Source organism: Bos grunniens, chromosome 2, assembly GCF_055505025.1.
Source record: "Bos grunniens cultivar Pamir isolate PY7600 chromosome 2, Bosgru_T2T1.0, whole genome shotgun sequence".
NCBI lineage: Eukaryota > Metazoa > Chordata > Mammalia > Artiodactyla > Bovidae > Bos > Bos grunniens.
Genome location: NC_141166.1, coordinates 131,041,617 through 131,055,832, shown reverse-complemented (window position 1 = coordinate 131,055,832; position 14,216 = coordinate 131,041,617). Strand labels below are relative to the sequence as shown.

The 14,216-nt window shown below is 40.9% G+C and overlaps 1 protein-coding gene across 6 annotated transcripts in view; it reads right to left on the bottom strand.

Moving 5' to 3' along the window:
- Positions 1-312: 312 nt before the first annotated feature.
- Positions 313-14,216, bottom strand: part of INPP1 (inositol polyphosphate-1-phosphatase) — a 36,028-nt gene continuing 22,124 nt past the window's right edge. For 2 of the 6 annotated variants that reach the window (XM_086362128.1, XM_086362122.1), the window contains exons 2-6: positions 10,444-10,707; positions 8,183-8,243; positions 5,110-5,310; positions 2,414-2,588; positions 313-1,047 (exon numbers count right to left, since the gene is read on the bottom strand). In XM_086362128.1, coding sequence (XP_086218254.1) covers positions 486-1,047; positions 2,414-2,588; positions 5,110-5,310; positions 8,183-8,243; positions 10,444-10,647 — 1,203 coding nt within the window. In that variant the 5' untranslated portion in view covers positions 10,648-10,707 and the 3' untranslated portion in view covers positions 313-485. Of the gene's footprint in view, positions 1,048-2,413; positions 2,589-5,109; positions 5,327-8,182; positions 8,244-10,443; positions 10,708-13,535; positions 13,670-14,216 lie in introns of those variants that run through there. The other 4 variants (XM_086362148.1, XM_086362137.1, XM_086362108.1 and 1 more) reach the window with 3 other exon arrangements.

The window sequence follows — 14,216 nt, the reverse complement described above, 5'->3', positions numbered from 1 at the left end:
TTCCGGGCTCTAATTCTTGTAAGAAACAGCGTCACTGAAAGCGCATGAACACGGCCAAATTATGCTTTAGATTCACAGTTCTAAATGTTCTGCCAAAGGCTAAAGCTGAAGATTTTTGTTCCAGACAGGAAACACACAACCCCCTTTGCTCTCCCTAATATTTCAGTGACCTTAACTTATCATCTCTAAACTCATGTTCTAAAGAGCTTTATTAATTGAGCAGGAATTTTTCCTGTCTTCAATATTTTATTGAAGCATTTCAAGCAGCAATAATTGCACAAAATCCTCTATAAAGAATCTCACACATTTAACTGCTGCATGAATATCATTCATTTATTAGCATTATGAACACATAATGGAAAAATGCTCCCCCAAAGAGGAAGGTGAATGTTGACTGTCAATAGGACAAAGCTGTCTTCAAAAGACAAGAGATGTGGAAATTAGGTCCACAGTTGGGCTGTGGAGCCCATGAGGATGGAGCTCATCTACATGTGTGTAGCCACAGGGGCAAGGTGCTGGAGGAGGCGGCTCAAGAACGTCTCCAGCTGCTTCTCTGATCTGTATGCGATGAGTCCTCCCTTGTTGGCCCACTGATCTACTCCGGCAGTGCCTTCGTTTCCCACGTGATACACCAGCTGTGGCAAGTCAAGGCCCGTGTCAGGATTTCTTTCCAGGCATTCTTTTAAGTCCACCATCCCCCCACCCATGGCCCTGAGGATGGCGTGGGCAGCACAGGAGTCCCACTTGAACGTGGTATCTTCTGAGAAGATGTAAATGTCAGCGAGGCCGAGGATCACACAGAGGCTCTTGTAACCAGCCCCAGCTGCCCGGAAGATGCGCTCTCCACACACACGCGACAACGCGCCCTTGATGGTCTCCTTTTCACTGGTACTAATGACCACTGAGAACGGGCAGGAGCCTTCGGAGCTGGGGTTTTGGGTCCCTTGGCTCTGCGTTTCACTGTTGCTTCTTGTAGAGACGGGAGGCAGAAGGGAATGGATATTGGTCCCCAGGTAAGAAAGGCCCCAGTAGCACTGTCCTTTCCACCTACGGAAGAGAACGTTCAGTTTGTGGCGGCAAGTTATCACATTGGTTTTTCATTGCTCCTGTGGCTTCCCAACTTGATGTGGAAAATATATAACATAGTGAGTCTCAAGGCCCTTAAGCCTAGAGATAGTAATCAAATGGCTAATTCATTTCTAAAAGTTACTCCCTGTGCATGTTGCTGCCTGTGTTGTTGCCAGTTAGGAATGCGTTCAGTTTTTTTTTTTTTTTTTTGCATTATCACGTTCATCTAGGACAGTGCTAAAATATTTGTGGGATTTCTAGCCTCTGGGAACACAGCGAAGTTTCACTGCCTCTTTTTGCATTTAAAGTCTAATGGGGATAAAGATGAACAGATAAATAAGATTTTCAATCCGCAAATCTTTCACAATGCTGAATTTTTTTCAACCGGTAACGCCTTTTCATCTTCCAATTCACTAGCTCCACTTTGGCTTTAACATCAAGAAAGATGGACTCTTTTTTTTGGTGGGGGGGGGGGTGGGCAACAACAAAAATACCATCTAACATTTCTCAATGTTTAACTTACTCTATACGCTGGATAGTTTCTTTCCAGAGAAGGAGACTGAGGCTTAGAGAATGTAAGTGTTTAAGAATGTAAATCAGTGGTAGAATCTGCTATCAAACCCAGGATTTGTGCCAACTACTTTGTCAACCATTTCTAGGTCATGATTATGTCAACATCCAGTCCCACTTATTTTTAACTTCTTGACGACCCTTTAAAGATAACAAACACTTTCAGTTTGGAAGAAGGCAGGGAAGAGGAAAAATATCAACACTGCAGAGGTATAGTTTAAGACTATTAAAGAACAAACAATTCTTAGTTACTTGAAGCAAGTCAAAATTTAATTAAAAAATATATAGTTCTACATGAGTGGAAAAAAATGTCATTTATTTCAGTAAAAAGCTGAAACCACAGGAGAAAAGCTGCTTCTACTTGAACCCTGCCATGCTCTGGAGTCAACCCTGTCATACTCGGATCCGTAGGCCGCGGATCAGGGTAACCAAAGGCTTGGCCACCCTCTATGCTCTGCGAACAGTCCACGGGAGTGTGAGGAAGGTGGAAGCAGATAAGAAAGTGATACTGACAGTTTTTTTGTTTGTTTTTATAGGGAGAGGTTCTAATCCTGGCCATACCTACTTATCTTTTCGTTAGATCATTTTCACATTTTGTTGTGAAACCTAGGATTGAAAATTAAAGGACCATTCATTCAAACATGGAGATTTTTAGTAGGAATGCCCAATGTATCGAGTCATGGGAATGTCACATGGAGAGATAATCCTGACAATAAACAAAGCTGAGGTTGTAAATTCTGAAAACCATAATATGCCGAAAATATTCAATTTTTACCTGCGGGTGTGTAGGTCTTGTGATACAAAAGGTTGGTTGATGACTCCCATGAGAGGCACCCCTGTCTGTATGTCATAGACACCAATCAAAACAGTGACGCACTGAAGTCCACTGGGGAAGATTCCTTGGTTGGGTGTAATGTCAGCAGAACCTTTTATATACTGGTAAGTTGAATCTGAAAAATGAAGCAAATCTGTTAGGATTCAGGTAATGATTATTTAGAAGATAATGATGAAGACACCTGTAAAACCTGTCCTAGATCATTTCTAATTTGGTAACAGCTATGGTCTAAATGTTTGTGTCCCCCAAAATTCTAACCCTCAGAAGTTGATGGTATTAGTAAGTAGGGCCTTTGGGAGGTACTTCAGTCCTCGGGGTGGAATCTCATGAATGGGATTAATGATATTCTTAGTCTCTTCCACTTTATGAGTACACTGTGAGTGTTAGTCGCTCAGTCGTGTCTGACTCTTTTGCAACCCCATGGAATGTAGCCGGCCAGGCTCCTCTGTCCATGGGATTCTGCAGCCAAGATTACTGGAGAGGGTTGCCATCCCCTTCTCGGGGGATTTTCCTGATCCAGGGATCAAACCCGGGTCTCCTGTATTGCAGGCAGATTCTTTACTGTCCGAGTACACAGTGAAAAGACGCCAATTATGAATCAGGAAGAAGACTCTCACCTAATCATGCTGGCACTTTGATACTGGACTTCTCAGCCTCTGAAACTGTGAGATATAAATTTATCTTGTTTAAAAGCTACCTAGTCCATGGTATCTTGTTATAGCAGCCCAAATGGACTAAGATAATAACCAATCACGTTTTACCTCTGGGTGCCACTTATATGGAATTATTATTTGACCTTTTGTACTTCACTTTTAAGCTGCTTGTGTTTCATTTTCCCAACCATACATAAATTCTTGGACAAAGGGGACATGTCTACAATTCCTATGGCAGCTAGCATGTCTTCCTTCCTTTTTGTGTTGTTAATTGCTCAGTCATGAACAACTCTTTGTGACCCCATAGGACTGGAGCCACCAGGCTCCTCTGTCCATGGAGTTCTCCAGGTGGGAATACTAGAGTGGGGAGCCATTCGCTTCTCCAGGGCATAACACCTTGCAAATGGTAAGAAGCACTCAAATATTCATCACCATGTCAAAATCATTTAAAAGGTATGGGGGTTCCTTTGAGCTCTTACTAATCAGAGGACAGGTCCAACCAAGGTGGGCGGGAAAGTCTCCTTCCAGGAATCTGAATTCCATTTCATTTGAATTCCATCAGGGATGGAATTGCCTTTTTACTTGTTTGTTTTGTCCCTCAAATTAGGAGGAAAGAGACAATGGTGTCACAAGAGGAAGAAGCTCAGACAGTAAAGCGTCTGCCTACAATGCGGGAGACCCGGGTTCAATCCCTGGGTCGGGAAGATCCCCTGGAGAAGGAAATGGCAACCCATTCCAGTACTCTTGCCTGGAAAATCCCATGGACTAAGGAGCCTGGTAGGCTACCGTCCATGGGGTCGCAAAGAACCTGGGAAAAAGAAGCTAAGGAGTGAGGTTTCTGCTTAAAAGATGTACCTGCCAGCAGCTGACTGCCAGCATCTAGTGAATTAATACCCAGTTAAGGATGTGCCAGGCACAAGATCCAGAGAGCTAGCTAACAGAATCAATTCAGGACAAAAACAAAACAAGGTTTCAGTTCCTCAAAAACCATAACTGAGGCCGATTTACCTTTAGGCGATAAAAGATCCTGGAAAACATTCATAGTCTACATAACAATCCACTGACTGAATGCTCTACTGCTGTGATTAAAGGCATGTCTATCACGTAGGGGAGAAGGTGTAGGGGAGAAGGTGAGGGGAGTCTGCCTACTCAGCTTAATGATTGGTCCCAGTTGTGTTGGGTACACTATGCCAGGAAGCTGGGGGAAAAGTGGGACTTAGACCGAGGGCATTATATTAACGGCATCATTGAGATAGGCCTATAGTTTTAAAACAATGAACTATAGATTATGGTTCTACCATAATCATGACCAAAAAAATAATGGCGAGGTATACACAGGACTCACCAACCGACTGCTAGGAGTCACATTCAGTTGTGTTTTGCCTGACCTGTACAGCGGTTCTGCTTGTTTACTTACTTAAGTGAGTTAGGAGCCAGGAGTTAAATTGTGAGAGCTCATTTAAAAACCTGGATTTGCGTTTTTATTATTTTTAAATCTGAAGATCTGCACTGTACTTCCAGATGGTAATAATCTGCCGGAGCTGAATGTTCTCAAGATGCATGTGTGTTCAATTAGTTATAGCTGCCATCATTTCATTCTTCTCTCATATTTAGCAGTCTGGCCCCTGAGGTCTTTCAAAAATGAGTTAATTCAGTTTTGTATATGTGCCTTTATATGTGTGTGTGTGTATACACACACGTGTGTTATAAATATGTGTATATGTATATAATACACACCTCAACTCTTCATTTATTTATTTAGGCCCCAGTGTGTAGCTTGTGGGGTCTCAGTTCCCCAACCAGGGATTGAACCCAGGTTACAGCAGTGAGAGTCATTTATCACTTTAAAACTTCAAAAATTTAAAAACTTCTAGGAGAGTTAAACCATATCCTCAATTTTCATTTTTCCAACACTACCCCCTCACAAAAAAAGGATTACTAAGGAGAGCAAAGAGACAAAAGCAAACACTCTCCCCTGCTTACCTATAGGATCCACCCAGATTCCCAAGATGTCCTGTGGAATGTTGATCTCTACTGAATCCAGAGCTGGGTCACTGAAGAAAACGTCCTGGTGCACAACCTTGGCTAAGGCCTCAGATGCCAGTTTGTTACCATTAAGGACTTTGCTGAGAAGAGCTACTGTTTCTTCCTCTGTTGGACCCAGTCTCATGATAATCTTTTCCCCTAGAGTCAAGACAAACTGAAGACCATCACATCTCAAGTTTCAGAGGAGAAAGAACAGGGGATTGGGAGAAGCACCTCAGATTAGGTGAGGATAACACATCCAGCCCATTCCACTGTTCATTTTTCCTTTTTCCTTAACACCAAAACATTTTGTATTGGGGTCCAGCCAATTAACAATGCTGTGATAGTTCCAGGTGAACAGTGAGGGGACTCAGCCATACATACACATGTATCCATCCTCCCTGAAACTCTCTTCCCATCCAGGCTGGCACAGAATATTGAGCAGAGTTCCCTGTGCTATACAATAGGTTTCTGTTGGTTATCCATTTTAAATATAGCCCAACTCCACTATTCTAAACTGGAGAATCCCATGGACAGAGGACCCTGGTGGGCTACAGTCCATGGGGTCACAAAGAATTAGACACAACTGAGCGACCAACACACACATACACACACACACACAAAGATATCCAGTCTAGTGTCTCCTAATCTGGCTAACCGCCAGAATCTCCCCAGTGGGCTTCATAAAGTCAAAGCTGATTCAGTAGTCACTCAACCACCTCACAGTGAGAAATGAAATCCAGGCACCAAAGGGCCTTCTCTCCAAAAAAAGTTCCCACATGGGCACATGCACAGTTTTTGTATCCAGTTTAAGGCAGCTCATGTTAAGAATCCTGAACCCTGAGTCTTTGATAAACAATATTCTGTGTCTTTTACCTTGTGGCTTTTAATATCCTGGAGGTCACCCTGTTCACGTTTGAATATGTTGATTGAAAAGAAAAGAGTTTTTAATAAGTACACAGAAAGGCTTCTACCTCCCTCTATGATGCTGCTTTTAACTAAAAACTGTCTATGCTCCGTAAATATAAGATGACATACATTCGTCTTTAAATGTGGTAAAGCTGTAGGACTCTAAATCACATATGTAGAATAGCTCTCCTCTGTGAAACCACTGGGAATCAGGATGTAAGCAAAGCTGCTTCTGCAATTGGAACCCCACGTTACCAAGTCCATGTGTTCGCCATCACTTTAAAGATACTTCTTAGACCCCTGCTTCATCTGGTTTCCAACCCCCCAAGCACAAATGAGAAGAGAGGCTCTCCTAGGACTTTTACCAACAAAAAGCGACAGCAATGCAGAATATAAATTTCTAAAAATTAAGAAAACATGGCACTTTGGGGCTCCTGAGGTATCTCGACAAACACTCCTAGCTATCCTAGCCATCCCAAGAACCAGCAGCGGCGCCATCACTGGAGCGCCTGTTAGACATTCAGAACTTTAGTCCCCATCCCAGACCTGCTGAGGTCTGACAGGATCCCCCGGTGACTCCTGTGACTGTTCGAGTTTGGGAAGCACACTGTGAATCTATGACAGTGACGATTCTGAAACAGCAAGAATCAGTCAATTAAGTTTAATTCAAATTACATGAGATTGTTAAAGTTGGGGAATAATGTTAATCACCACCACTTGTTGAGCAGCTACTCTAGGCTCGGGAAAAGTCATGGGTTCACTCAAAGGAGCAAATCGTATCACCTTACTCCACGGCTTAAAGTTTGCCGCTGAATTCTCATCATACTTAAGGAAACTCCTTCCTTTGAACTTCCATGATCTTATCTCACCTCATCCACCAGCTCCTCCTCTACCATAGGTCTCTGCCCTCTAATAAACTAAAACCATCCTTTCCTTCAGTTCTCAGGAAAATGTATGTGGAATGCATTTTTGCCTCTATCATTCTAGATAAATATTACAATAACTGTTTATGCTGTAGCCAAATATAGGTTTTTCAGTGTAGGATTTCTTATGCGGGTAAGTCACAGGTGATTTTTTTTAACCTTAACTGACATTTCTCTTTCTTCTTACTGAGTGTCACAGAACTATCTTAATACGCATCCCATGAAATGACAAATTTTTTCCAGAGTTAATCCAGAAATTAGTTTCCTTTGTAAATATGCCTCTAGATGTTTAACTATTTGTCACATGATCTGTTTAAAGTTCACTATTTTAATGTTCTACCATAAAACAAACAAAACCCAGGCAAACTAAAAACCGCTTGCTTCTCTAAAAAAGGGTCAGAGATGTTGTATTTTTCTCTCTACCACAAGGGAACACGGGGGTCCATCAAAGGAGAATTTGGCTCACAGGAAACCAATTAGAGTTAAAACTTGGTGCTAAAAGGAACCTTTTAGGTTGTCCCGCTCCCTTTACAGAGGTTCTGAGACCAGAGAAGCAGAGATCATTCAGGGACAGGGGCTTCTGCACATGCTCAGCCTAGGTCTGTGGACTACCCAAAGTGTCAGTCACTCAGTCCTACCCGACTCTGTGTGATCCCATGGACTGTGGCCCACCAGGCTTCTCTGTTCATGGGATTCTCCAGACAAGAATACTGGAGTGGGTTGCCGTTCCCTTCTGCAGGGGATCTTCCTGATCCAGGGATGGAACCTGGGTCTCCTGAAATGCAGGTGCATTCTTTACTGCTGACCCACCGGGGAAGCCCGTGGGCTCTCCAGGAGGTCCACAAATGGGTCTACTTGGACGTGAGATCGTCTGCACATCTGTGTAGATCTGCATCCTTTGCGGGGCATCTATAACTTCCATCAGATTCTCAAAGGGCCGTGCAACTTTCCCAAAGGTTAAATCATTGTTCAATGCTACAGAGTTACAGCTAGAATACATGTGAACTTGCTAAATAATTCTAAGATGCCGCATCTCTGTCTTACGTGGCAGGTTATCCTGAAGTGCTGAATGAAGTTTAACATTCAAATGTGTTATCTACATGAAAGGCCTCCAAACATTCATTTCATGATGTAAGTTGAAAATAAAAATACCATATGATAATTAAGTTATAAAATTATATTAAGATTCTTGTACTTACCCAAATCATTAGTAAATTCATTGGATTCTTCTCCAAAAATTTTTTTCCCCAAGCCTGGAAACTGAATGATTCAGAATATGACAAGAATGCAAAACAGCAACAAAAAAAATCCCACATTCATGCTCAATTCTGAACAGATTTCCACTTTATATTTCAAACTAAATAGCACAATAGGTCAGAAATTTGAGAGTTTACAATTCCAGAAATCAATCCAAGTATAATAAGTGAAGTCAGATTGGTTCCGCACTTTTCTAATATCAGTAGTTTTCTGTACTTCCCTGCTCCTTTGCCCCTTTAGAAAGTCCAAATCATGGTAGAAGTCTGGTTTCTTTATGTCTGTTGAGTCTGCAGAAGTACTTCTAGAACTTCATCCTTCTAGTTAAGGGCCATGAGCTAGAATGCTTACAAAGGAGATGTTTTAACTGCTGCTCCTACAAAGTACCCAAGTAACTTGCACAAGTTAATGTTACTGACAAGTACCTAAGATGATTACTTGAACCCGGATAGAAAGGAACAGAGGATAACATTTAATTTTGTTTTCTGCACATGTTAAGGTATCCTTAACCATCAGGCTAGGAAGGCCATGTAGCAAAAAAGGGGAAATATTTTACTTGCCAACAACTTATGCATCAATATTTTGATGGAATGAAGAAACAAACAAAAAGAAACAAGCTAAATAGGAAGCTTCTCTCATCTTTGTATGACCAGGAAGCTTTTGGACACATTTTGCTTCTGATTTTCTCTGTAGTAAAGATAATTTCTCTCAAAATATGTGCTGAATTATGGTAAGAGTACAATTCTCAGGCAATGAAAGCAAGGAAATGCTTCAAATGTTTGAGCTCAGTTATTCACAGATGGCCAATGGATGTAACAGTGCCCACAACTACTTGTTATTTTTAACTCTTTTGAAGAACAATGAAAGTCACCACATACTGGCACTGAACCTCTCGATGAAGTCATCAAAGGCTGAAGCTCCAGCCCCCCAGTTTGCCTAGAGACCCTTTCTGAGGCTGTAGTACGTAAGTAAGAGTCGTGACACTTTATACAAACCAAAAGTGAGTGTCATTTATGTGTTCATAAATCCTGGCAGATACTTCGTGAATGAACAACTGCCTGAACTTGTTATAATGCTCTGAGGCAAATATTAGCCCACAAAACTTACACTTCTAATCCAGTTGCTCAACCACCCCTTCTACCCAGCTCTCTTGATCAGTAACAAAAATAAATTTCCTTCCACTGGATCCAGATTGTATAGGGCATGAAAAAGAACAGTTTGTAGAAATTTCAAGGGGTCATTTATTCTCTCTTCCTACCTGTGGTCAAGGACTCACTTAAATTATTCTAAACAATCCCTAACATTTTGAGAATTTCATAGAAACAATTCCAATATTTTGTAGGGCTTTCTGACATAAAATTCTATCCTCCCAAATCTAAAAGAAAAGTAATTCGATTATTACATAATAGGTAATATAGTATCACAAACAGCATAGACTCTGGAGTTGGTCAGCCCATGTTCAAAAACCAGCTCTTCCACTCATTTGCTGTGCAACCCTAGGCAAGTTATTTAACCTCTGTGTCTCCCTTTTCTCTTCCATTACATTGAAATAGTTCTTACCTCATAAAATTGTTATTTGTTAAACTAATATATTTAAAGCCCTTAGATAAGTACTTGGCTCATAGTAAGCATTTACAAGTGCCTGCTAATGTTATTGTTTGCTATAACTGCTTATGAATATAGTTTATTTACCCTAGTCAGCTTAAAATACCTAGAATTACAATCATTGTTAGTTACAAACAACGTTTTCCTACTAAAATAAAGAGAGACTCTAAGTCTCTAGAACCCTATGAGGCGATCACTGAGGCAACCATTAGGTAAATGACTATGTCAAAAGGTGGGACTTAATATTATCAAGTTAAAAAAAAAGTTATAAAACAGTATGTTCTCATTTCTTTAGAGTTAAGTTAAACCTGCCATGCACACATAGAAGGAAAACATTCTAATATTTAGCAAAACAGTTGTGGTTTTCTCTAGTGATAGAATTAGGAGGATTATTTTTCAACATTTAAGTTTTTCCTGTAACACACATTTTAGTAATACTGCAGTCAAAATAAGGGGGGAAAACCTATTTGTTTATTAGAATCCATGGTGCTGGGGGGCGGGTTGTGGGGAGGAGGAGGCGAGCTGTTTTACGGGGGGGGGGGGGGGGTGCGGACCACAGGGGCAAATAATTTGCAATTACCTTGGCTGTGACATTCCTTACCTTGTTCTCCATATTCTCTTTGATAACTTCCTGTACCAGTACATCAGCCAGGGTCTTGAAATCAACTGCAAACTTCTTGTTCTTTTCTCCCTCTTTCTTTTCTTCTATCAGCAGCTGGAAGAGGGTTTCCTGCTGCCTGCACGCCCGGGCAATGTTGGCAGCTTTCTCAGAGACTCGGAGCAGCTCTTGGAGGATATCTGACATTTCTGAACCTGGCTGGTTGCAGCAGCTGGTGGAACAGGCACCCACCCGCTGAGCTGTCAGCTGGGAAAGTACAAGAATGTGAAACAGAAAGCAGTTCAGAGAGTGTGAGTCAACCTGTGAGCATGGCTGAGTGGCTAGTAGAGATCACAGTCACAACCTCAGGTGGAAGCTTCATCTAAAACTTGAAACTTATCTTTCAAGATCAACATACTTATAGTCTCAAATCCATTAGGCAAAAAACTGACTTTTCGGTGAAAGAGAGAGTCTACACTATATTTACCAAACTCTAGACCAATAGGCAGGTGGATACACGAGCACAATGTTAGAAGGAAAAGCCAAGTTCATGAAATGACCTTCAAATGAGCACATGAGCTTGGCAACACTATTAAAGTAGTGCTCTTTCCTTCACCCTTTGGGAGAAGGAAGAAGTGAAAGTGGGTTTATCCTATCAGTCTGGGAGCAACTTCCTAAAGTACCAAGCACCACCCCGGCAGACATCTCAGTGTCCTGCAAGACTCTTGAGACCACACACGAGCTAGCAGCCCAGGTGATGTACCAACCGGCTCCCCCCCGACCCCCTGCTTTTTTTTCTATTTAAAATGTCCCACTAGCTGTGCCGCTTACAGCAAATTTAAATAATAAAATGAAGTAAAACATGCAACTTGTTGGGATTTGAAAAGTCCTGGCTTCTAAGAGGCATGCTACAATGCCTTGACATACCTCTTGGGTAAATAGCAGAGAAACATTTCTCTGTTTCAACAGTAGCTGCATTTTACTGAACGCTTTAATAATTCTTATCTCATTATTATGAGAATTACTGTGAGGATTATCAGCCTTATCTATAGTCAAGGAAACTGCAGCTTGGAGAAGTTAAGCAACTCATTTAGGTTACATAAGACTAAACGGCAGGGCTCAGACTCCGTCGTACACACAAGCTCACGCTCTTTATTATTGTAACAAATACTTTACTTCTTGAAAAAAAAAAAAAATCCCTTAATGGACTGTGGGAGGCTGACAGTACAACAGTTAAGATGTCAATGCAGTGGAGTTAACTGTCAACTGTCATCGCTGTGTTGTCTTAAGCAAGTCTGCTTTAAAAATCACATGCTATTTTCTTAAGATAATGGGCCAACCATCATCAGAAAATATGTCCAACCTCAACAGTAATAAATGGCAAGTGAATAAAACAATGAGACATCCTACTTCACGATTAGATGGGCAAAACTGTTAACATTCATTCTTCCAGGTGTGGAAACAGATGCTGATATTCTGCTAATGGGCACGTAAAAATGTGGGTTTGTAGAGGAAAATCTGAGAAAAATGGATCAAAATCCCTAGAGATGCTATTACCTTCAGCCACTAATTCCAGTTGGCCTTATTTTGAATTAAGGAAGGTATATTTTTTTAAGAAAGTTATATTTAACATTTTAAATATTTCTGCACAAGAAGGATTAGTATTATTGACTGTAGCAAAAAGTTAAAAACATCTTAAATACTGGTGGAATGTAGATTAAACTATTATATAGTTATTAAACAATATTTTTGAAGAAATTTAATAGGAATATGTTAAAATGCTATAATGTTAAGTATATATAGTATCACAGTATGTTCCTAATTTGTGTTTAATACACACATACACTCTGTTTATACATATGGAGAGAGAGTTTGAAAGACTAGATGATGTTCTAATGGTAGTTAAATGTTTAATGGTGGTTATCACTGCGTACTAGAATTGTGGAGGATTTTTCTCATTATGCTTTTCTGTAATTACCAAATATTCTACAGTAAATAATACTGTTTTTATAATACTAAAGGATATGTTAAAATGCTTTAGGACAATTAAGCACAAAGGACTGCAAGTCGTGAAGATATCTGTCCAAACAAAGAGGTGCTATGGCCACAGCACAAATCCAGATGACACAGACGATAGAGTTAGAAATTAGAAACACCTGCCTACCTTAGCTTCCCCCCCCAAGGAATAAATACATTTAAAAAAATCACTTTGGTCAACAAACTTCAACATTAAGAAAAATAATTATATTAATATAGCTGAGGCATCTTAGAAATAACTTATGGCATCTATATGCTATTAATTATAAGTTTTATATAATATATACATGCATGGATACATATATATCAGTAGAATACATTAAGTTCCAAGTATATAAATTCAATAATTTTTATTTCTTAGGATGCATTATATAATTATTATAAGGGAAAAGAATTAATGAACTAATAGTATCTAAGTAACTTTTTATCTTAAAAACAGCATGAAGATTTTAAGGAGTCCAATTAGAAAACTTTCTAGATTAACAGTCAGTGTGTGTGTGTGCGTGTGCACGTGCTCAGTCACGTCTGACTCTCTGTGACCCCACGGACTGTAGCCCACCACGCTCCTCTGTCCATGGAACTTCCCAGGCAAGAATACTGGAGTGGGTTGCCATTTCCTCCACTATGAGATCTTCCTCACCCAGGATAGAACCCACATCTCTTATGTCTCCTGCATTGGCAGGCAGATTCTTTACCCCTAGATTAATAATACCAGTAGGGAATTCCCTGGCGGTCCAGTGATTAGGACTCCAGGCTCTCACTGCTGAGGGCCCAGGTTCAATCCATGGTCAGGGAACAAAAAGTCCACAAGCCACACAGTACAGCCAAAAGAAATAAAAGCTTCCATCTAATGGATATTATTAAAAAAATACCAGTATTGTCTATTTTACTCCACTTTGTTAAAACCGATTACCTTTTTTAAAAGGAACACCGTACCACCACACCGTTGAATAACCAAAAATCTCCCCCATGATGTCCTGAGAACTCATTCAGGTGAGTTACACAGGGTACAAGCTCCAGGCACCACCACCACCCTTCTCTTCACACAGAAAACTCACCAACCTAGTCCTGATAAGTTTCTATACAGCAGCCGAGAGATCTGGTATGTCTCCCCTTTGAACCTGAGAACCTGATCTTTATTTCCTCAATAATGAGTATTCTCACGTCACCTGAGCAGAGCAACTTGACCAACAGGGGAAAAAATTCAGCTCTAAACTTCAGTTCCATAATTAACAGGGGCACAGATGTTCAGAATTCATCGTAACACAGTAAACCAGGTTTTTCAGTTCCAAGGTTATCCCAGCGCTCAACCTTAACCACCCTTTCTTCTGAACCTGGAAACACTAGGGTATCTTGTCAAGCTCCAGGCTGAACACCCAGTTTCAGCTCAGGACGAGGCTTTCTGTAAGCCACCCCCAGAATTTCTTTAGCTCCAGGGTCCAAGCCCCCTTAAAAAAAAAATCTCTCCCAGCCATCATCATCTACATGCAAGACTTCCTAATTAATTTGCACAGCTAGCCGGCTGTTTTCTGGCTGACTGGACTGTTTTGTCCGAATGAATGAGGCCCCGTCCTCTGTGCTTCTCTCCGTTAACTGCTTCCAGATCTCGCACAGAGTCGGACATGCCTGAAGTGACTTAGCAGCAGCAGCAGCAGCAGCAGCAGCAGCAGATAAGTAAGCTATTGCATTTACCATAATTTAATAGCCTTGAATATGGAAGAAATTCCTTGGGATTAGTG